Source organism: Motacilla alba, chromosome 3 (genome assembly GCF_015832195.1).
Source record: "Motacilla alba alba isolate MOTALB_02 chromosome 3, Motacilla_alba_V1.0_pri, whole genome shotgun sequence".
Classification (NCBI taxonomy): Eukaryota; Metazoa; Chordata; class Aves; order Passeriformes; family Motacillidae; genus Motacilla; species Motacilla alba.
The window spans coordinates 22918195-22944221 of NC_052018.1; the positions used below are offsets into that span (position 1 = coordinate 22918195).

General features: G+C 35.5%; 1 protein-coding gene across 2 annotated transcripts in view; it reads right to left on the reverse strand.

Annotated features, from left to right (window-relative positions):
• Window positions 1-26027, reverse strand: part of CSMD1 (CUB and Sushi multiple domains 1) — a 1065169-nt gene that overhangs the window by 833856 nt on the left and 205286 nt on the right. For both annotated transcript variants that reach the window (XM_038133051.1, XM_038133050.1), the window contains exon 2: window positions 18720-18936. In XM_038133051.1, the coding sequence (XP_037988979.1) occupies window positions 18720-18936 (217 nt within the window). The remainder of the gene's footprint in view (window positions 1-18719; window positions 18937-26027) is intronic.

Genomic DNA, 26027 nt, shown 5'->3' on the forward strand with positions numbered 1-26027 from the left:
AACTTTGGTGTTATTTCAGATTTCTCTGGATGCTGCTCTTTTGCTGCTGACACTTTCTCACTTTCTTGTGTTAGAGACTACATACAATTTAACTGTGAATTTGCATTTTCAAAGTGATCCTTGTCCATGTAAAATCTTTCTGTACTTGTGCTACACTGCCACTGTATAAATACATTGAGAACACTAAAATAAAGCTATGCTGTATATTTATCTTTCAATTTTAGAAGGTATTTCACAAAAAGTTAATTAAATTTTAAAATCCAAAAATTATCTTGACCATGTATTTCATATTGAAAAAGCAAACAAAAAAATGTTTTTGTTATCTCTTAAGTCACAAAATATTTTAGAGAAGGATTCAGAAATAAACCTCAGACTCCCTGGTTCTTAGTTTCTCTCTTTGCCTGCTCCTCTCCTTTCAGCCATTTTTTCATCTCCTTTCAGCTCTTCTTGACAGCTAACCAAAGCAGTAAGCTTTCAGGTGTCTTTGAACTTCAAAGATACTCAGCTACAAGTCATTTTCTTCAAGTTCATCTTCCAAAGTCCAGTGACCCAAAATTAGACTATTACATTGATATTTTTTCCAGGTCCTCACTGATGATGTGGGAGAAAAAACTGCTGGAGGTCAGTCCTATAAATCTCTTGTTAACTATGAGTGCCCAAATCAAGTGTATTTAAACCAAGAATAGTTGGAAAAGTTCAATACAAAAGCAAATGAATATCAGACTGAAAAAAATCCTACCTCATAAACCCCTCCGAAATACAATACAGAAGAATGTTGACACATACACATGGCTTCTCAGATATTTTTCCTCTCTGTGATGAAATTTTATGGAAGTTAAGTGAGGAAAGACTGATAAACTAAATGGAAGACAAGGCTTGAAAAAAAATTATATCTGTCAAGCAAAAAAACCACTATCAGACATGTAAGATACCAGTTCGGCTTCACTTCAGTGTGATTGTGAACTAACAAAGGTCGTTAGGTGTGTGAAACACTGCAAATAAAACATCAGGAAGACCTGACAACATCTTCTATATTACTAATAAGGAAAACAAAAGCTAAGGGGATCTACCTGTCTTACAGAGGTAGACTTTAGTGTTTACTTCAAACAGATTTTGGTTACACTTCAAAGATTTGAAGCAAAACCAAATGCTGAGGAAAGGAGGTATTCTTTTACTCCTTTTCCATACATGAGAGTGGAGTACAAAAGTTTCCATGTAATGTATCAGCAAATGAGAATGTTAAGATGGTTTGCAATTCATTTCTGTTCAAAGCACTTCACAGCAATGGGTCTGACAGAACTCTGACAGGTCCCTTCATAAAAAGAATAATTATTTGGAACTGTGACTTAAAGGTAATGGAGAAAGCCTTGCCTTATGTACTATCAGGAACAGCTTAAGTACTTCTCCATCTCCCACTATAGTGAGATGTTTTAATTCCAAGGTAGTGTACTTGGAATATTATATTTGACCGTTCCTGTTCACAAATAACATTAAAATTTTATAACTTTATTAAATGAGTTGATAAAAACTTACATGAAAATTCAAAAGTTTCTTCTAAACCAAGGAAGCATTTTTAGTTATTATTTTTATTTTTATTACAGTTATGTTGTTAAGAAGGCTTCTATGGAAAGTATATCCTGGTTATGAAAGCCTTTTTCTTTTTCTTCTGGCTACTCCTTTTCAGTATCCTTGTTTCCAAGCTTTGTTTTCTAAACAACACAAATTCTACCTATTTTCTTAAAGCTGTGAATTTCACAAGCTAAAAAAAATAAATAAACAAGGAACATCTTCTTTTCCACACCACTTAATGAGCTTGGGGGAACAGATTGGTGGGGAATAGATTTCCAGTACCAATTTACTCTTTCACTCACTAATTTCATTGGGTAAGAGATGTTTGAAAATTGAAATATGATGTTTGTCTCAGGTTGTCCTAAACATTCAGGGAACCCTGATGTGCTCAATTTTTAAAGATAATTTGTTAGTCCAAGTAATGCTACTTTCAGTATTTTCCAATGAAAATCTGTCAGAAAATTTCTGGTACTTCTATTTCTTGTCCTAATGCTACTTTCTCTGAATTTATGAGAATACTAAACATGTAAACTGATGTTACTGAATACTGAGGATATGGATAACAAGATGAATGAGCCAGCTAGAATGCGCCACATATCTCTAATTTCAAATTACCATGACATTTGCCACTTAAAACCTTACATGGGTAACTGGCATTCTGTTCAGTCATTATAAATTTGTTTAAGTATTTAAATAAAGACAGAAGAACCACTAAGAGGTTTTTGACAGTGCAGCAAATTACACAGGTTTGTTAAAAGCACTACTGTGCTGGTGCAAGGCAGCGTGGCTAAGCATTCCCATGGGAACTGGGTGGAGAGCAGGATCAGGGCCAATTTCTTCAGTCTAAGCAAGGACATATATATATCAACTGAACAACACTCTGAAACTGTAAGCTAAAAACCTATCTACCTGCCAGTAAATGTTAATGCACAATAAAACTAATCACAGTAGCTAGTTTTCACTGATTTCTCACTTTTACTTTAAACTAAATGCTGGATACTTTTTTTTTTTTTTAAATTAAAGTAGAGTAAATTCCTTTGCCTAAGGGTGCTCTGTAGTTACACCTCTGGAGGCATTTTGCAGAAAGCTAAAAGCAGTTGTCCGCTCACACTCTGAACCAGCAGGAAGCTTTTTAGTAACACACGATTCCACACTGAGCACAACCTAATTGAAAGCTGTATAAAGCAGAATGGACTCTACTTGTCATATGGGGGTGTGATGCTGCCAGTGCTTAAGGTACAATGAACTAATTCAATCTCCTGTGAGCAATCCGAGTGTTCTCACCCATCTAGTTAGTGAATACTCTAAATTCACCCCTGAATTTACCATACCTTAATTTCTCAAGTAAGCCCAAATTCAAGAAATCTACTTCTTTTGTGTTCCACTTTGAGGTGATCAAGGGAGCAAGGCAGAATGAGAGAAGCTGTAGCTTTGCCCCAAGTAAGACGAAGCCAAGTGTAAATGAGACAAATAAATTCTTACTGTATATTTTAGGTTTTAGCTTAGACTCATGGTACTTAAAGAGAAATTTACATATAAGAATAAAGGAAAACAGTTACAGTAGAAGGAAGTCATAGTCAAGATTAAGGTAAAAAGGATGAAGGAAGGAGGGATTTGTTTTATTCAACAAATGCACATTGTTTTCTGGCATGCAATTTTTCATGCTAAAATTTAAATGCTGAATTTTAAATGTAATATACTCCATTATTTACCTTACATATGGATTTCACTAAAAAAATTTAAGCCAAGGATGTAATCTGCCTTGTTTCCTGCCTCAGGAAATGATCATCTAGTAAAATCATTGTAGAGATGCTTATCATTCCAATTAAAGGCAACTTCATCAGTATGGTTATTGAATTCACAAACCCTTTCTATTAGCTCTGCCACCCTCTTTTTGCATCTGGTGGTGTTTATCTAATTTAGGTGAATGGCTGTTTTTCTCTACTAAAAAAAGGTAAGTTATGTACTCACAAAAAAACCATTTAAGTATGAACTCTAAAATTCACTCCAGCACAAGCTTGATCCAGTTAACTAAATTGCATGATTTTGCCTGTCTGGAATTAAAGAAAACATAGAGCTAATCCTGAGACAGTGGGTCTACATCCAGCATGTATGAGGGCTCATTCAATCTCACAATATTTTCTGTAAGAAACAAAAATGGCTGAAGTAGTTGGGGTGGGAGAAAAGAGAAACATGAGACCGAAATATTCACCTGATTTCATAAAGGCCTCAGAAAATCTGAGAGAAGCTCTGACACTGCTATTAAATATTCTGGTAATATTGGGGCTCTGACAACACTAGCAGGGCAGAGCAACATTTCCATGACTCTCTGAGGCAACAGGAGATATTTTCCATCGACATACTTGTCTCTTCATCATCTTTTTCCCAAGTACACCCTGCAACCTGCCCCAATGCCTCTGCTGTACGTGTGCATTCACTGAGGTAATATACTTCCTGCTCTATATCCACTTTATTTCCTCTGTTCAAAGATCCAAGAGTTGTTACGTCAAAAGTGTGTCTTTTATTGCCCATAAACATCACTTTAGTGTTAGTACAGCTGCCTTCATTGGACCTGTCTTTACAATTACAAACAAAAGACTTGATTTAGCACATACTAGACTGCCTTACTGCTGAGCTGGGAAAGCTCCACATGCGCTAGCAGCTTGCTTTCCTTAGATTATGGTCCCAGGGCTCTAAAAACCTTTAAACATAAATAAAGTTAAAAGATGCTCAGAAAATACAGATTTGCAGACCCAGCAATTTGAAGTTTCTGAAAAACCAAAGGGATGTGAAGACTCCGGAAATGGGATCTCCTTTTGCCAAAGGAAAACAATGATACTATTTTATACTTCTACACCTTCCACTGCAAGACACTTGACAGTCTTTCAGCATTCAGCAAGAGAACACATCTGTTCATAAAAATACTATTTTTCACAAACAATAAAACAGAGATTAAATTATATTTTAAGAAACAAAAAGATTTCTTGTTCTAAGTTCGCTTCTAAGACCTGACTATTTGACTAAGATTTTTACTTAATCTCTCTAAATTATGATAGAAAGAATGTAAAATGTTTATTATTTGAGGAAAATAGGAGTTAGATTGAGTTAAAATGACATCAACAAAGTACATTTCAGGCAACTTGCATTTGAATTTCTGATACATGTGACTTTTAGGGTGCATTCATTAAGTAATGTATCATACACTACATTGGGCAATGGAGTTACTATTTCAGGGGTTTTTTTTCTCAAATTAAACACAGTTTTATGAAGTACTGAAATAGCTGACCAGTTAAGTGATTTCAAATACAAAACTTGAATGAGGTGATACAATACCAATTGAAGTATTTTTAAGTCAACTCTGCAATGCAGAAACTTTACTATACCTTTATGCTAATCAATACAGCATGCAAATACGGACAGTAAGGACTATTAAAACAGGCAAAGAAGTTTTATGGGATTCATCTTTACAGCTACTCACTTAAAAAAAATCAAGAAAAAAGTAATTTTGTACATTTTTATGATAATTAAACCTCAAATTGTATATTCAATAATTCAAACTCTGTCTTTTCATATCAATATTGTACCAGTGTACATCATAATTCACTTCCACAATGTGATATCAAATGCCTCTAGTTATATTAAATATATAAATTAAGAAAAAGAAGTAATTTCAAAGTCATGAATTGGTTCCTAAAATATCATTGCCATGAAACAAAATAAATAATTTCAGCTAAAGCTTTATCTAAGGGCATTCATACTTCTTTTTAGGCAGAATCTTCCTATACACAAGCAACAACTCTGAGCATAGGAAACGAAAACTTATTGGCAAGAGTGTGTTAATGCATTCCTCTTGAGAAGAAGAACTTATCACCTTTATTGTGAACTTATAAGATTACAAAGACTTGTTCCAACTGGGTGCAGAAAAAAATCTTTCTCCATTTGTGACAGGACAGAGTGTTTAAAACACAAAGAGAAAACAGTAGAACAGTACTAATGATTAAGGCCTAATATTGAAATAACTCTTCCTCTCTGTTCTCCATGTGTTGAAATGCTGAAGTTAACAAGCCTACATTTTGGCAAGGTCTTTATGAAAAGAATGAGAGAACCTATGATTAATGGTTGCAGCAAGAATAAATAAATGAGGACAAGATGATACTGTGAAAGTAAGCTTGAACAGATAGCAAAAACTTACCAAATATGCTGAATAGTTGAAAACTGGTTTTTGTAAAGTGAATTACTGTATTATTTTTTTAAAAATTTATAAATTAGTGCTTTACTTAAAAATTTTAAAAGTATAATTCAATAATTGCCCAAATTGTTTTATTAAATTATTGTTGATTTTATTAGTTAAGTTATTTCTTTAAATAACTATTCTAACTGTACTCCTTATTTGTCACTGCTGTAGTGCTGGAGGAAATAACTTGAATCTTGAAACATACTACTGCATGGTATATTATTGATGATTTGTAGTATAATGGAGTCCTAGGACAACTACAACAACATACTGTTCTTCTGATCCTCTGCTCTTCCTCACCTTAGGAGAGTGAGAACTGCAACATTTGAAAATCAGGATTTCAGAAGCAGCATTTTAAAGGGGATTCAGAGTTCATGGCTGTAGCTTTCTATTTGTCTCATAGAATTCTTCTATTATGATTTTGTTTGAAGTAGAAAAAAATGTTCTTTAAGTCTTTTGGATACTTTAAACTAGACTTTCCCTACAGTTCACATTTACATATATTGGAATTCACTGTTGCTTTCATATGTGTCTTGTGATTTTCCATTCCCTCCAAAGTGTCCTATTTGGAATAAACATTCAAATAAAGAAAGGTTCTGAAAGCTTACTTTGTAAAAGATCCTTTTTTCTCTTCTGACTCTTTGCATGAAAAATTCTTTCTGTCTATGGAATCTGTTTGAATTTTTTTGGTCACTGAATCTTCTTGGGATTTAAAAAAAGAGCATAGTTGCCTATAATTTGCAGGGTTGCACAGACTTAGTTTGTGTCCACTCATATGCATTAACTTTCCAGTTCTACATGTCTCTCAAATATTAATTCATAACAGTCATGTTTACAAGAGTCTCTCTCCTAAAAAAAAATTACAAATTTTTGTAAGCGAATGCGGCAAGTTTTATTTTGGCAGATTTGGAAAGATCATGGGTAGGAAATTTGAAATAAGACCAGGAAAAAGAGTTTGGTAAAACATAAAAGGGACCATATAGGTCCCAGGTTGATACAAAAGTAATTTCCATAGAAATTATGGGTAGATGAAGACAAAACTTTAAGAAATTTGGATTGAAAAGAAATAGTAAGACACAGATCACCTGTGGAGATTGGGAACAATGGGAAAAGAGTGACACTATTACTGCTCTTTGTGCTTTTCTAACTTCAGTCACTGCTGTGCAGTCACTGTCACAAAACTTCTCCTTGAAGACATAGTTTCTGCTCTTGTTACTAGGCCTTATTTACTCCTCTTCTAAAACAGCACTGAAAATCTTAGTCCTTGTTAATAAGATGCTTAACTGTTATCAAGGTTGAAATTCAGTTTGCCAGACAATTGCGTCCATTTGTTTCCATTCACTGTTGTCAATGCTAGGTCACCGCAGACTGAACGCTGCGATCAACTTAATTATAACTTAGGAATTCACATGCAAACGTCCCATGCACCAGCCCAAAACTGGCCCCTTTTCAATCTGATATTAGATACTCATTCACTGATGGAGTGTAATTTTTTCATTTTACATGCAAATAGCTTGCTTTTCTTCCCTCACTAGAGAGTGTTGAGTTATTCATGGTAATGTATTCTTTCATATTTTTTTTTCAGAGTGGTGGATTCTTCCAAACTTGGAACATCTCACAGCAAGCAGAGAAACCAACTTCTTTTTCACACAGCATGATATTAGAATATTTGGCTAAAGGCCCTAAAATATTAAAAAGAAACAAACAAACAAGAAATCTTATTCATGATCCTTGTGTTTACTTGTTATGCTCAATTTGTTTTTTCATGCTTGTAGCACGCAAAGGAAATTTTGATGTCTTGGTGTTCTAATGGCCTGGTGTTTTATCTTTATAAGGAAAGGGAGCCTTTTCTCCATATATTTTCAATGATTTCTAAAGGAAAAAAACATGAAGCAATGTCTGAGAGAGGTTTTTCTTGTTAAATGCCATGCTTTTTAGAGCCTCACATTCTGTATGCTGTGGAACATTTATTGAAGGACTGCACACATAAGTTTTAACCAAGCAACATATTCTTTCACTTTACAGAGCAATATTAAGCTTATTCAGTGACACAGTTTGAAATTTCAAGGTTACTTTGATTTTTTTTAAAACGTATTTTTCCATACTTTACTTCTTTCAAGATAAGATAAGAAGGTATACATTTTGTAAATAACTCTTTCCTATTACAAAAGGTAAATAAAAAGATATGCGGCACAAAAGTGATAGGTATGATGTTTGATATATGCACAATAATACCACAACTTCAGTCCATAATTTTGAACAAAATTTAGCAATCTAATTAATGTCCTACATCATTTGTTGGCAGGTATTAGGATTTTGAAAGACATAACCTAGAAAACTAAATATGAGAAGTATGAATTAAAATCTCTATTTCTCCACAGCGGTTGTGAAATGATAGTTTCACTGTGTGAAAGGATAGTTGCTTTACTACTGCCCTTGATACTTTCTAACTTGGCTGCACAGGTTTGTCTCACACATCTAATAGCACACAAGAATTGTTCTCTAAGGAAAACCCTGTGAAATTAATTCTCCAAAGTACTCATAGAATCACAGAATGATTTGGGTTGAAAGAAGCATTAAAGATCATCCAGTTCCAAACCCGTCATGAGCAGGGAATCTTCCACTAAACCAGGTTACTCAAATGCCTTGCACTTTATTAGAAACATAATTTTGTTTAATATTACTGTTCTCTCTAGTTAACACTTCTTTCATTAAAAAAAGGAATATTTACCTTTAAAAGCAATTTTCTTTTAAAATCATTTGCTTTCTGTAAAACACCCATAACTTCCTCTTTTGATACTTGAAATTATGCTAACCAATGTATTTGTACCACAGTATTTGCTCTCCATCACAAGACAAATAGTTTTTGTAATTTCTTCTATTAAATACTGGGCAATCATCTTCCCTTTAGTGAAAAAAATGCAGAATTTCAAAAAGGTATACAAATGTTTCATTCATTGTCACAAAGGAATATCTGAATAATTTTCTCACATATGGCAGCCCAAATGCAAAGAAAAATCCTGTATTTTAACAGGAAATTTTAATCAATTTTATGATGGAAAATTTATAAATTGTGAGACAAAGGATGTCGGTCCTCTTTACCTTGAATCTGGGAACACATGGTCCCTGCATAGTTCTCTTGGGAACACCTACTTGATTACTTCATCACCATGAACAAAGAAATGATCTTGTATCATTTTTCCTTATGATGAAGCTCTCAAAACACCAAACTGTCACAATTTTTAAGTATAGTAAAGGATAATCACTAATGAGATTAGGGGGTAGAGTGTACCCTCAGCAAATTTGCAGGTGACACCAAGCTGTGTGCTGCTGTTGACACACCTGAAGCACATAAGGTCACCAAGAGGAACCAGAATCTCATTAAGTTTAACAAGCCCAAGTGCAAGGTGCTGCATCTGTGGTGGGTCAGCCCTGATATCAATCCCGGCTGGGGAACCAACAACTGAGAGCAGTTCTGCCAAGAAGGGTTTGGGGGTGATGGTTGATGAGAGGCTGAACATGCCCTGGCAGTGTGTGCTCGCAGCGCAGAAAGCCAATGGTATCCTGGGCTGTATCCAAAGCAACCTGGGCAGCAGGGCAACGGAGGGGATTCTGCCCCTCTGCTCTCCTCTGGCGAGGCCTCACTTGAAGCACTGCATCCAGCTCTGGGGTCTCCAGCACAGGAAGGACATGGGCCTGTTGGAGTGAGTCCAGAGGAGAGCCACCAAGATGATCAAAGGGATCACATGAGGAAAACCTGAGAGAATTGGGTTTGTTCAGACTGGAGGTTTTGAGGTGGCCTAATTTAAACCTTTCAGTATCTAAATGGAGCCTATAAGGAAAGTGGAGAGAAACTATTTACAAGGGCATGTACTGACAGGACAAGACAGAATGCCTTCAAACTGAGAGTAGATGTAGATTAGATATTAGGAAGAAATTATTTATTGTTCAGTGGAACAGATTGCCCAGAGAATTTGGGGATGCCACGCATCTTCAGTAAAAATTTTCTTCCTAATGTCCTACTGGAACCTCCCCTGGTGCTGCTTGAAGACATTTCCTCCTCCTGTCCCATTGCTGCTTGTCTTGGAGTAGAGGCTGACCCCCACATGGCTACAGCCTCCTTTCAGGTGGTTGTAGAGAACAGTAAGGTCTTCCCTGAGCCTCCTTTTCTCCAGGCTAAATACCCCCAGCTCCCTCAGCTGCTCCCCACAGGACTTGTGCTCCAGACCCTTCACCAGCTCCATTGCCCTTCTCTGGACTTGCTCCAACCCCTCAATGTTTTTCTGGAAATGAGGGGCCCAGAACTGGACACAGGATTTGAGGCCTCACCACTGCCAGGTACTGGGGAAAATCACTTGCCTGGTTCTGCTGGCCACATTATTCTTGATATATGCCAGGATGCCATTGGCCTTTTTGGCAACCTGGGCACATGCTGGCTCTTGTTCAGCTACTGTCAACCAGCAACCCCAGGTCTTTTTCTGCGAGGCCACTTTCCAGCCATTCTGTCCCCAGTTTGTCTCATTAATTTAGGAATTATCTCAAGTACTTAGAAACAAGAAATGAGGAGGAGTTTTTGGTAAATAATTTCTAATAATTTACATTAAAATTATCACAATTTTATTAATAATGACTTTACTTCAGAAGCCAAGAGAAGCCCATCTTAGCAACTAAGATAAACAGGCAGTCCAATATTGGCATCTATTATTCTCATTTCATTGCCATTGTGCTTTTGTTTCATGATTTTGGTCACACTAGACTCTCCAAAAAAATCCAGCAGAGAATATGTGTGTGTGTTGGGGCTGTGGGAGATAAACAAAAAAATTTTTTTTAATTATTTTGTTTTCTGAAAGAGAGAAACATATAAATGAGGTTTGTAGACATAAAAGAAGGTTTAAAGCTCGCCATTCCCTGTCTGGTTTGTATTGGGCCTATGATCAAAATTTCTCTTCAAACTGCTTTATGATCAGAGTCAGTCTTATTATATGGGCTTCACTTAGCCACTGGCTAGTTAGCATTTTTAATGAATTCATTGAGTTGAATGGAGATGAGAATAGACCGTTTTCACTCAAATGCAAATATGAACACAGGAATGATCTGGGATGCCAGCAGGGCTATACTTTAGACTGAAGTGGGAAAAACATAACTGTCAAAATCCAAGGCCCCTAATAATGTCAGCAGATACTCTTGTGAACACAAACAATATGAAAACCGAGGAAAATCTCCAAGTAATATTGGAAATGGCAAGATTATGAGAACACTTATCTACAAAATTTGTTTTACTAGAGAAATTGATTGTGTGTGACTGGATGACGGGGGAGACGATGCTGGACTTCCACTGTGGAAATTCAGAAATAAGGGACTGCAGAATTCCCCTCAAATGCTTGAGCATTTCTGATGTTCTACCTGTGCCATGATCACTACATCCCTGGCCAGCACAGAGTGATCCAAAACCAGACTGCGATCATACAGTCAATAATCACAAGGCTCAGTTAAGGCAAGAGGTAATTACCAGATGACAGTGAGAGAACATGATTCACAGTTTAACCTAATTACATGCATCAGAAATATGATTACTACATTTTATAAAGGTTTTTCAGTCCCCTTTAATTTGACAGTTAGCATATAAAATATGTTTTTCCTCTCTAAAACAAACAAGCATCAAAATGTCTTCATAGCACATAGTTTATGTACTAATTAAAATGTTATCTACTGCAGTAACATAGAAATTATAGAAAATCCCACAATAAGGATGTACAGCAACAAACCAAAAGGGGAAAGATTTTGACAGCTGGACTTCATTCTCATTGTGGAGTCCAGCTTAAAATTTTGTAACAGCTGTAATTTAATTATTAGTTTGCAGTCAGAACATAAGTAAAGGGAAGTGACTTATGTCTGACCAAGGACAGTTGCAATAATTATTGTATACACCGTATTTAGGAATGCTGATCAGCAGGACTTTTGTACATAATCATGTCAATTCAACATATATAATTTAAAATAAAACAAACTTATCTTTTCAACATAACAGAAGATGCAGAAATAATAATATAAATCTGCTTAATGCTCTCTCTGTGTGTAATAAATATTTAGATGGCAGAAAATAAAGGGCAGCAATTGTCCTCACTCTCAAAAACTAAAGAATTTAAGAATAAAAATTCCTTTTACGACCAGTAATTGAGGTAATGTTATCACCTGTTTAGTTGTAAAATTGTTTGTTTTGGAACCATATCCTAGCTCCCATCTTCTAAATCCTTACTTGTAACACTTTTGATGGTACAGTACTACATACAAATACATCAAGCCACTGCTGACACTTATAAAGGCTCAGTTTCAAAAGTATGGAAGAGGCAAAGAAGTATCACCCATATGTTTTTTGAAGATGTACTATGGCCAGTGTCAGATGAAAAAAGAGGTCTACCTCCAAGAGGACAAAGAAACTGAGCACAGATACATTTTCACTTTTTCACTATGGTGAGCCTCACATGCATCTTATCATGCTGACTTAAACAACTGCATTAAAAAAAGCTTCAAATCACTGATGATGAATATTACAGTACACATTCGAGCACTGCTTCACCTTCTTAAATGAATCTATTTTTTCCCCCCAAGAAATAATAGTTCCTAAAATGTGATATCAATTTTTTTTACATGGGAGTTCCATTGTTTTAGAGGGAAAAAAATCTTTTTTAGTTGACCATCATTTAGTATCAACCTAAAACCTGTAATTAATATGTTCTATATGTGTCCTAATTGGTGAATAATTAGCTTGCTAGTAAGACTCCTTATTTGGCTTTATATGTAATACAGCTTCTGTTAAATCTTTTTAGCATGTAGGCTTGCCAACAAAATTGGAAAGCTTTTGATTTTGAATTGGGAAGCTAAAATTTTGGGAATAGGTATTTTACCTTTTATCCACATGAGAGAAAAAAACCCCCAGCACTTCAAACATGAGTTTGAACCTGCCAGTATTGAACACATAAATTATCTTTCCTTCCATTACATTCTCTTTTCACGTTGGCAGAAACTATTTGTCAGCATTAAGGTGATCAGGTCATAACTTGATTTCTTTCCTTAAACAGCTATGTAATGTGTAATGAATCACATTTTAGCCCTGTACTATAAAGGTTTCCTCTTCCTAATACATTAATAGATGAAAAATCTAAGAACAATCTGATTTAAAGGAGGGCCACAAAGATGATCAGAAAGTTGGAGCCCCTTTTCTATGAAGACAGTCTGAGAGAGCTGGGGTTGTTCAGCTGGGAGAAGAGAAGGCTTTGGGCAGACATCAGCACAGCCTCCAGTACTTCAAGGGAAGAAGGAAAAGGACTTATAAAAAGGAGGAAGATGGACTTTTTATACAGGAGAGTGACAGGATAAGGTGCAATGGTTCTGAACTGAAAGAGGGGAGCTCTAGATTAGATATTAGGAAATTAGATGTTAAATTCTTTCCTCAAGAGGGTTTTGAGGCACTGGAACAGGTTGCCCAGGGAGGCTGCGTGTGCACTACCCCTTGTAGTGTTCAAGCTTAGTTTGGATGGGGCTTTGAAAAACCTGGTCTTGTGGAAGATGTCCCTGCCCACTGCAGAGGCTTGCAGGTGATCTTTTATGTTTCTTCCAACCCAAGCCATTCCATTTTATTCCATGATTCTATGATTAACATAAAAAAGGGAACAGTAGTCATTAATGAGCATGTCACCTGGCAGGAACTCAGTAATAATTGTATAATATAGAGTAATAGCTTTCCTTTTCCTACTGATATGTGAAGTACCAGAATGTTCTGCTGAAATTATTCAATAATCTTGTTTTTTAAATGTGAACACTAGCCTGCTACTTTGTGCTGTGTTCTCAGTAAGCTTCAGCTGGAGAAATGCTACTCTAGGAACCCATACTCTTCTCTTCACAGCCACAGCCACCAGCTCACACACACACAAAGCTCTTCTATACTTTTTAGGAAATAGTGTGAAATAAAAAGGGTAAAATAAATTACATATGTCATTTTCATGGGGAAAGAAAAAGAAACAAGAACTTTAAATCACACAAAACTCTTGCTGCTGCAGTGTCAGCAGTTCTGTAGAAAAGTCAATCACCCCATCATTGCTTCACTGTTCTCTTGACCCTGGAGAGATGGAAGACAGAAATGGTTTCTGAAGAAACAATCAAAAAATAAACAACAAAGAAACAGAACAAAAACAAACAAAAATTTAAAATGTTGCATACATGATAAATCATGGATTGATAAAAGAGGTTTAATAGCAAGTGAGAGCTCAGACTTCAAGTTTTACCTCTATGCTTGGATTATGATGTACAGAATATGGTTTATGGCTTGTTGGAGACAGGGAAAAGTGAATACTGTGAATAATTCATTTTTAATTCCTTTTAGTGCTGCACTATTCAAGAAAGCAGAGGGAATATATTGCTATTAGGCACACATTTTATATATTCTTGTCAGAAAATTTTTGGTAATCTGTATTTTATTATGTTACATTAGCAACTTTCATCGTATGCATTACTGCTCCATTAAAACAAAACTGTTTATTTCAACTGTTATGAGTAATAACAAGCAGCATCTGTTATATTATTAGTTAGGCTGCAGTAAAGTAAACAATGCTTGGAAGGCCTGAGAAGCCATGAAGGGAAGTCGATATTTTAAAATCACTTTCCAAAAAATAGATATTATGTATGTCTAAAACAACTGACAGATGTGCATACACACAGTAAAAAAATTCACAGCTGCATGTATGTGCATTCCCATTAGTGTATATAATTTAATTAGCAGCTTTACTGTGTGAGAGAAAACCAAATTGTTTGGAATCCACTATTAAAGGTTTTTTAGGACTGTCTGAAAGTTTTTTAGGACTGTCTGGAAAAACCTGAAAAAGTTTTATTTCAGATTTTATTGCACAGATCTGCAACTAGATCTTAGGTAAACTAAGTGTGAGACACTAAAAGAGTAACTTTTACTGACAGACATTTTAACACAGAGATTACAGCATTTACCTGTAGTTGACATAGGAAAAAAATTGTACTCTTATGGTATAAACTGAGATGGAGGCAATTGCACATACAAAGTCTCAGTTCATCACATTTGTAAAATTCATCGTTCTGTGTCTTAACATACAACTTGTACTCCATCCCACTAACACCCCACCCCACCTCTTCAGCAACAGAGGTGCTTTCTGTGTACCCAGTCCTGTTATGGTTTCTCTACACCTCTCTATGAATCCCCTATTCAGGATTTCTGCATATAGAAAAAATATATTGTAACAAGAATTATGCTAAAATTAATGAGCATTTTTCAGATGTGGAAAATAGGTATTGCAATCTATTGCAACCTATGACTGTTTTGAATTCACTTGCCTGTGGCAGGTAATGCATCTATTGGCAGTCAATAGGTCACTTTGTCAGCGTCCATCTGCCTTTACCCTGAGCCTCTTCACAGCTGACCTATGCCTCTATGTCTTATACATTTCTCCTTTCTGTTTAAAAATATAGCCATTTACTATTTTATCTGATACATATGACAAAGAAAAAAAGTCAAAATAAATATTTGTTAGCTCCTGGATTACACTGAATTACTGAATATAATGCTTACATAAGGAAATGATCCACCAGGGACACATCTGAATAATAACTGTTGTCTCAGTGTACCCCACTTGCATCTCTGCTTCATTTGTATGAACTCTACATGCTGACAATTAACTGCATATAGAAAATGAAAATTTCCTTAGAATATGAAATACAAATCAAAAATATATTTTACACCTTCTCTCAGTTAAATTAGAATGTAGCTATATTTTGAAATCTTCTTCCATCAACTGATAAAGTAATATTTTTGCTTAAATGTAAGTTTCTTTCAATAATAAAGAACTGAAATATTTGTTTTTGTTCTAATATATGGTGAAATCAATTATCTAACATCTTGTTTTTCTGTAGAATTAAGACCACATTATGCAACAAATCATTATCATAACAGGTGCCAATAGACCTAAAACTTCTTCTTTTATATATCACAAAACCACAGTCATAGAATTCCAGGTGGGAAGGATCCTCAAGAATTGTTTGGTCCAACCTTTCATGGCAAAAGCACAGTCTAACTAAAATGGCCTGGCACCCCGTCCAGCTGAATCTTAAAAGCGTCCAATACCAGGGAATCCACCACCTCCATGGGGAGATTTTGCCAATGGCTGATGCTTTTCTTTGTGAAATAATTTCTTTGTGTGTCCATTTGGAATCTACCCAGAAGTGACTTGTACCCTATACCCCCTAATTTTTCTATGCTACTCTTCCAAAAAAAGGAAGTCTCCATTTTCTTTGTAGCCACCCTTTCAGTACTGGACCGTGGTGACAAGGTCTTCCCTTCCCTAGGCTGAACAAGCCAAATTCTCTCAGTCTTTCCTCACATGGCAATTTCCCAGTCACTGATCGTCTTCGTGGCCTTTCTCTGGACCCTCTCTAGCCTGTCCACGTCCCTCTGTATAGTGGGAGCAAAACTGAACACAGTATTCCAGGTGTGGCTTGACAAGCCCTGAGCAGAGTGGGACAATGACTGGTTAATCTGTGCTGGTGATGCTGTTGCTGGTGAGCCCAGCACCCCTCTGGCTTTCTTTGCAGGAACAGCTCATTGTTTACTCACAGTGAGCTTGCTGCCCACCTGGACCCCCAGGTCCCTTCCCACAGAGCTGCTCCCCAGATGGATAGATCCCAGCCTGTGTTGCAGTCCTGGACGAAATATATGTACAGAGATATAAATATACACACTATATGTATCTATATATAAATGATATATTGTGTGTAAAATCTTGGGTCTTGTTCTGTGATCTTTACAATGATAAAAATAAATCCACTGTAGCAATCTTTTAAGGACAATTTTGGGTCACATCTCAGAATTACACAGAATTTCAGAATGCTAGTTGGATTTTTTCTAGAAAAATATGAAGATGTAAAATAGCACTTGTTAGTACCTTCTGTTTACTCTATTCCCACTAATACCTTAATTCTCAACAACCTTATAGCTTACAAAAGCCTGTGATTACTACTAGGTGTAATTTATCTCTCAAACCTGTATATGCTTTAATAATGCACTAACCAAAGTTCATATACATGTAATCACCCGCTGTTATGCTTTTCTTTCTCCACACTGTTGGCCTAAACCAATTTATTCCTTTGCCTAATAATTTCAATACATTTTATATGTTTTTCTATTTTTTTGATTTTACGATCAGTAAGTAGTGGAAGTAGTGGTGCATGTTTAGCATACTGAAAGGTCCTTCAGGCAGCACAATAAAATAGTTGAATGTACTATTCATTTTTACTCAGTTTTGCTGTAGCAGCAGAAAAAAAGTACTACACAAAATATGGAGTGAGCATTACTTAATTGTTATTGTTTGTGGTGGTGATGTAGATACACAGCTATTTTTAAGAAGAGTTCCAGATTTGGCAAGATGGTTAAAGAAGCACAAATACCCAAAATGTAGTGGAATATTTTAACTATGGGGGAAAAGAAGTGCATGCCCTAGAGCACAGCTTCCAAGATGCTCTCTTGCATCTGCATGCTGTCAGCTAAAAGACCAATACTACAATTTTCCAATATTTGCCAAAATGATTGTCTTGAAATGCATAACTGCATAGGGGTACACCTGTGAATGCTCTTTGTAAAACAAAGGGAATGACATGGGATATGAGAAGTCAATAGAAACTTGTCATTCAAAACCTGCTATGCTAACCTCTGCATGCTGCAAAGCCAACAAATGCTTTTTTTCTTCATAATGCCATTTGTAAGGGTAACTGATGGCAAATACAAGCAATGAGAAATAAAATATCTGCTGTATTGGTGCTCTTCCTTTAAACTATTTTCTACTGAGATTACTACAAAACAAGTAGGCATGTTAGATAATGCTAACAAAAGTATTTGACTAAAAAAATAATTTTCCTTTTTACAGGTGATACAAGTACTAAAGGTCAGTTTAGTACAGTAAATTAAGCCCACACACTGCACATCTAAATTACTGGTAGCTGTGTACTACCTTCCAAAGTTTTCAGAACTTTTTGAATTGAGTAAACAATCAATCAGAACATTGTTCCTGTCAAAAATATCCAGTGATGATACCCACTCAAATGCAGAACAAATTGGTGATGCTCTCACATTTGTTTTAGCACTATAGTATAAATCAGCAGCATATAAAAGGGTAATCAGACAACAGAACTGACAGCAGTGTTTTACACTACTCAATAAATCTCATGCCTGAATAGAAAATGACAGAGCAGCACTGAAACCACTGTTTGCTTTCCAGCTCTGCAGTCCAGATCCAGCAAATGACTGAGGAATTTACAACAAGACACCAATTAAATTAATGCTTCAAAACCTGAAGTTGTGAAAAGCTTCAAATCAAAAAGCTTCCATAAAGCCTCTTTATGACGTCAGTGGTATTTGGAAAGATAAGACACACCAGGTTCTGACCTTTACAGATCCCTAACTGCTTAATGGTGAAGAATTTTGATTTTGGCAAAGTCAAACAATTTATGGCTGAACTCATCTCAGTAAGAATTCTTTCAGAAATTGGTGCTTGGTTCCTTCAAGAAAGGGACACTTGGCAAAACCTGAATTCCACCAGCAGAAAAAAAAAAAATACTGAAAAGTGGAATAATTCTGTGCTCAGGGCCTTCACCAACACTGACCTTGGACTGTGTAAATTTTAAGTACAACTGATGTTACTGATACACAAGCTAGAACCATAAAAGTCTGAAATTTAGATTAACATCTTTCTCTGGGAGATGTTGGAGCAATTCTGTCCCCTTGGCTGGGGATGAACCAAGATATGTTCTAACATATTATCAGAACATATACTCAGGAGAGAGAAAGAAAGGTAAAGAGACAGACCAACAGAAAGAAATTGGGAAAGAAAAAAAGGGACCTTACCTCACTTTTAAATTGCCTTGCTGTGGTTGTCCATCGTAAATTGACAAAATATCAAAATCTTCCTCGAGGGCAAAAGTATGAAATGACAATTGTATCCTGTTACGCTCTCCTGTGATAATGATCCATGTGCAGTTGGCATAATTTGGATATCCATGAGGAAATCCAGGGCTTTCTATAGTACCATTTGGCCCCTGTACTAAGCCTCCACAGTTCTGACCTGAAAAAGAAGAAAGGAAAATTTACAGTTGGTTTTCTTTTCCCTCGCCCAGTATATATCATTACCTAAGTACCTAGATGTAAACTTCATTTTAAAATATTTTTTCTAGAATACAAACAGCCCATAAAATTGTATTTATACCATTCTTCCCTTCAGATTAAGAACCCTCATAACTGAATTTTCTGAGACTCTCAACATATTTTTATGCAGTGAATCATTATTTAAGGTTCTGTAGTATTAACAATGTATGACTTATTCATTCCAATGTGAAATTTCAGCATTAGCCTTAATGCCATAAATTCAAAAGACTGACAGTTCTAATAGCAAGACAGTGTTCAAAACCTTTTGGAAAATGCCATTTTAAAAGTTTCTATATAAGTACTAAAATATCAGAGTTTTTGATGTTCAGAAACCTGCTTTAACATGAAGAGCAAAATGTAGACATATTTAATATGTTTTGTGTTGCAACTAATCAAGATTTCTATACTTTGAAAACACAGCAAAATTTCTGTGGTATAATATTTGTAGTTCCATATGTTTTGTGAAAAGAAAAGTGGGGGTTTTTGGTCTTTTTGGTGGGTTTTTTTGTTTGTTTGTTTGTTTTTGGGGTTTTTGTTTGCTTTGTTTGTTTGTTTGGTTGGTTGGTGTTTTATTTTGCTTTTGGGGTTTTTGGAGTGAGTTTGTTTGTTTGTTTTGATTTGGCCTATTTTGTTTGGGCTGGGTTGAGTTGGGATTTTTTCCCTTTTTATTCTCAAAAAATAAGGGTTTACTCAGCAGGCTTTTGTACCTGGTTAGTATATCCTACAGACTTTGTGAGGGCATGATAGCTCATTAATGGGAAGTCCTTAGCAAGAAACCTTGACTTACAGTGCACACTGTTGCTAGTTTCCTACTTGATTTTGTTAATTCCCCACACAACAGCTGTACTGACTCTGAGCTGGAAAGAAGCATTAATGAAACATTTGAACAGAGAAAAATATAAGGACATTCTGTGGACTGTAATGTTTGGATTATTATACACACTTAAGAACAAGTAAAATCCCGTATTTTATTGTTATACCCTAAAGCAGAAGAGTACTTCTGACTGCAATTTTGTTTTTAACTTCCCAGCAGTGGGTCTCTCACACTGAATCTTTCAGAGAAGTGCTGTCAAATTTTTGTAGGAGGTTTCTAAATCTTAATGAGATGGATTTAATAAAAGGGATTTGGTCCTAAAACTAAAGAACTTACTAGTAATCATTTTTTACTAAATTTTGAATATAATAACTCTAATGAAGAGATAAAAAGGCTGTGGTGAGTCAGGAAAATTTTAAAATAAAAATCTTCTCTGGTATACCTATCATTTGATTCACTTCAATATAAGACATCTTTATTATCCAACCTTTGCAAAGAAGGAACCTCTTACATCATGAGCTTAGCATGCGCGTTTCAGTTATGTACTGTTCACTAAAAACTATCAGCATGCTTGCAGACACTCGCAGATGCATTGCATCCTTCTTCCTACAACCGCAGGGGAAATGTCATACAAATGCCACAAACAATTTAAAATAATTTAATTACTACAGAACTGATGTTCTGAAAACAGAAAAGGAAGATTATAGTGACAGCTCACCGCCCTGTTACTCTAACCAGCTACTTCATGTCTCCAACATTGGTTTCAGTAAGTCAAGTCCTCCTTGCAAGCTGTGCTGCACGGCAGCCTTCCTACCACTTAAGTGTGAAAGGTTTGCACTGAAAAAGGAGTGCATCTTAGCAATTCATCTAAAATCTGTCAAAGACAGAACCCCATTTTAGGAGCAGAAATGTGTAATTCTAGTGTATAAAGAATACAGTACACTATATGTAACTCCACATGTAAATGCAGTATCTTAATTTCTGTCATCCACGGAGACAAACAAATTATGTCCCAAATCTCTTTGGGAACCCTAGAGGTGGCTTAAAGTAAAACTTTATTACCCTTTATTATAAAGCTTTAAAACTTTGTAGTTACATTGCTATAAAGTTTATAATATAAACATTATTAACCTTTATTCTTAAACTCCATATTGCTGGGGTAGAAAGTGAACCCTCATAGCCCCCACATGGCCATCACTTAGCAGCTTCCTTATACAGACACTTGTTACCTACTTGCAGAAGTTATTGTAACTGCCAGTGATTGCTCCCAGTTTTATTCCAAAAGGTGTTTTGTACTCCTATCTGTAGATACAGGTTATTGTGCATTATGATTTTGGAAAATAAACAGACTCTAATGAGGAATAAGGCATAAAATGTTTTACCACTGTTTAACTTAAGCATTTCTTACAACCCAGAGACCTTTTTTTCTCCACTTTGCTTTTACTCTCCTATATATATATATATATATTCCTCCAGTTCTGAAACTATTCATACACAGGTTCTGAAACTATTCATACACATATTGCCTATTTACCTTGTACCCAAAAAAACATGAGGCAAAGGAGAATCATAAAGAAAAACGATTACTGTGAAATGCTATTTAGGTTTGTTCTCAATTTTATATGCATATAAAAATATATACTTATTTACTTAGTGTTCAGTAGAAAAAACAAGTAAAAATCCTAGGAGAAATTTAGTATACAGGTAACTCCCAGAAAATTCATTGCTGCACACACAATTTCAAGGAAGATTTTGCTTCTGAAGTAAGCAATACTGAAAGAGATTATAAGAGCAATACAGACCCAGAAAACACATCTTTTAAGTCTGTCCCTGCCTAGTTAAGATACAAGCATGTTAACAGAGCAGAATGTAGGAAAAAAATGCCAGCTGCTATCTGTGTAATACCTATTTTGTCAATATATACAAGTCTAAAACCTTCAGAACTCGCAAATATTACACCTCTTCAAAGGAGTAAAATTCAGCATCAAACTACCTAAGAGAGATTCAGTTGGAGGATATACTTCCAGAACAGGAACAGAGACTTAGGGTGACAGGTAGCAGCAAATTAGATAAGAGTTGAGCATACAATATGCCACAAGAAATAATGCAGTTTGTGATTGCAGAGACATCACAGACCAGTGAGATTACACTGATGAGATTAGCTAAGAATGTTTTGTTTCTTATGTGTATTTTAAGAGAAAATAGAATTATCAAAATAAAGAAAATAAGCACATCAACAGGAAAATGTTGAAAAATATCAGCAGAGATTAAGTAGTTCTACTGAGCTGAATATAGACTGAACATCACTGAATACACCCCAAAAAGGTGTATTCCTACTTCACTTTAGTTTTGGCCTTTGTGTCAAATAAAAAAATAAATATTGCCATTTTTCACAAGATGTGCAGTCATTAATTGAGTACAATAGGAGTACACTGATTTATTTTTATACCAAAGGTGTGTTAGACTGCAATTATTTGTATGATACCACATAACTGTTTATATGAGTACAAACTATGCAGCTATTATTATTTTTCTGTCATACGCTGTCTGTAAGAAGATATTTCTATATAAAAAGTGTATTTGAAGAAAACTGATGCTCTTGGATTTTTGTTGAAAAATATTTAAAGTGATAATAAAGTGAATAAACAGTGTTATTCTTTTTTTCAAAGTTACTTTGCATATCCTGTCCTATTGCACCTGCTCAGGCTCAATATTTCTCTGTTGTGATCCCTAAGTGAGAGCCAATGAAGAAAACAAAACACTGCGATTTTGCCCTAAATTCTGGTGTCATATGGGTGGTAGAATCACTAAGAATCAGTATAATTTTAATACTGCATTGTTGTAAGATTTTGAACAAACTTCAAAAAATAAAACCAGAAAACACTTCCTAAAAAATCTGATTTTTATTTTCCTGGGCCTTTAGGTTTACTTATCACATACTCCTCCTACACACACTTCCCATCCTGTTTACCATATTCACTGACTTCTTTTTGTTTGTTTCAAGTTTCAAATGCTTCTACAAAAAACATGCAAAAAGGAGCACTTCTCTTCTTGTAATTCATAGGGTAGTCTGTGGAAGACTAATACATATGTATACATATACATATTTATGTAATAATAGGAATTTTTACAGGATATATGTATTTTGAACAAGAAAACTATAAAATGCATCAAAACTAACTCTAGTAAAGTCAGTGCTGCTAAAGATATTTTGATCACTCATGATAATGATAATTAAGTCACATATATTCTTATGACTGTAAAGTAGCACCTTCCATTCTACAGCTACAGAGACTGAGAAAATATTTCTAGAAAGACTGGACCTTCCTCATTCCTTGAAGCAGTTTCTTATATGAATTTTTTTTGTAGTAAATTTAATAAGTGAGAACAACTGCACTCAGCCAGATCAAAGGCTCATTCTGCTCAGTACCTTTTCTCCAACAGCAAGACAAAGGAGGGAGGACTTGGACAAAAAATATCCCTCCCATTCATGAGCAGCATCTCAGGAATTTCTTAAAAGGAAGACTTTCCAGTACCCTCGTCTTTCTGTTTAATTGTCCTTGATATTATAGTTCTTTATAAACTCATCTTGGAGTCTCTACTAAATTCTAGAGTCTTTCAGATATTGTAGAGGAAATCCTAAAACACAAAAAAATCCCTTTTCTGTGTTTGTTCAGCATTTGCCATCTGTTAGGTTCATTTGACACCCCAGTAAGTTTATTCATGAAAAGAAAACACACCGATGATCTTCCTATGCTTTCTATGCCACTTAGCATCTCAGTGACCTTTGTCATGTTCCGACTTCTTTTACTTCCAAGTTCAAACATTCCATTTAATATTGTTGTTCTTTGCACCTAAGTGATTTTATCACCTTTCTATGACCATTTTGATGTTATGTTATACCCTGCATGAGACAGGGATACCAAAACTTCTTTTAATATTCAAAATGTGTACCCATCATTTACACAGTAATAATTTTAATCCTTTTCCTTCTTCTCCCACTAATTTCATATTTTCTTTTTTAAGGTAAGTAGTAGCTTGACATGTTACATGACTATGGATTATAACTAAGAATTATTTTCTCTGGAATCACAGTGAGGCTATACCCTGTCATTTTACATAGAAAAATGTGATTTATTTCTTCAGTTTATTACTACGTACATCACTTCGCATTTGTCTACTCTGAATTTTATCAACTACTCCAACATAACCTTACTTGATCACATAAAGCTATTTTTTTGTAATTCTTCACAATTACTCCTCATTTCCATTAACACATCACTTCCCATCATCACAGTCACTTCACTGCTCACTCTTTTTTGTAGATCACTTACGAGAGCCCTAGACATGCATGCCAGCACAGAATTCTTTGGGAGGCCATGGTGACTCCTTCCTTTGTAAAAAAATCCATTTTCTCCTAAGGCACAACTTTTATCCAACCTTTGAGCAATGTGCAACTTTCTTATGCACTATCTGATTTATCTCCTTTACAGCTGTTACTGGGGAGCTTTGTCCAATATCTTCTGGAATTCTGATGACCTTTATCCACATTCAGGCTGACTCATTCAGAGAACTCCAATAGGTTTGAAAAGCATATAATTTTAAACTTTTTCTTCTATATGTCATATTTAATCATGTGTCAATCAATTTTTTTCCTTTAATACAGTTTTCTAACACAAATTTCAGGTGTTCCAGCCTTTATACCTTAACGCCCCTTGATCCCTTTTAAATATGGACATCTAAGGTGAATTGAAGCTGGAGATTACTTTTGCTGTGCAACAATTTTTTTCCTAGATTGTCTGGTAAACTCTGGATAATACATGGTGCTTGTGACATTACTGTTTATTTTCTCTTTTTGTTCCATAACCCATTTTTCAAAATTTTTGACTTTAAACAGAGGTATTGAGGAATTTTCCACAGACAACAGTTCAGGCATGGCAATTTGGCAATTACAAAGCTTTTTTTTTTTTTTTTCTGTCTTCCCTAATCTTGTTTTTATGTTGTCAGTTATTGGCCCAGAAAGAATCTCTTGCAGGGTACTTGCTCCACCTGTGTACAAAAGAGGAGTAATTTTTAGTTTTACAGCGCTGGCATGCAATGATCTTGGACACTATTATTTTATTTCCAGAAAAACCTTCAGAAAGGGCCCAGCAGCCCCTAAATCTTCCTGGGATCTCACTGCTTTCACTCATCTTACCTTGGGATTATCTCCCTCTGGCACAAAACAGCACTGACCACTTGCTTTGTACATATAACAGGATGAATTCCATCATGTCTCTCCTGTTCTTATTTGTGAGGCCTTAGTTATAGGAACTGATGCTTAGAGCCTTTAAAGATTTCAAATTCTCTCCCCTGCACAGCAAATTCAGACACCCATCTCTCATGGCCCCAGAGCACCTCATGCATGCAATCTTGACTTCTTTAATTCAACATGTGCACAATTGCAGAATTTTGTTACTTGCAGTGTTAGCCACTTAACTGAAATGACTTTGAGCAGCAAAGTGCACGACAGCAACAGCTTCCTAAATACGACTTTTAAAAAAAAGGACAAAAAACAAGTGTTCCTGATAGTGCAAAGACGTGTTATGTACACATAGAACAAAAAAGATTTCCTGTTGAACTACAACAGATAACTACAGATTTAAATTGTTGCCACTATCAGTTGAGACAGATGAGCAGTAAGAGCTGTAAGATGTGAACAGGTGGTTTGCACACCTCGTTTCAACCATCTCTTTTTCCTTTCTCTTGTGTCTTTATATTCTCTCTTTGTATTTTCTCTTCTCCTGAGCACTATAATCTGCCAGTACTTCCTACCCCCACTTAGACCTGGAGGACCTGCAGCCCCCTACCATCAGTTGGCTGTGCTCTGCACTGGGCCTTCATCACTTCTTCCTCATTAATAAATGCCAAGGTACCTTCTGACTGTCTTACTACTCAGTAAAATTGCTGTTTCTTAAACAACTTCAGTCAAGAACGGAAATTTCAAATGGCCAGAGAGGCAAAGGCACTATTCTTTGAGGACTGTTTTAAATGGCATGTAATGTCTTCAAGTGTTCTTTAAAAATCCATAATAAAACCTCATAACACCATTATGAGGCACTTTCCAGGGAATTAATCAAATCAGATAGTACTAAGATCCTTTTAATTTAGGCATCATTGAAGATTTATTCACAAGCAAACCACTATCTTTACAGGCA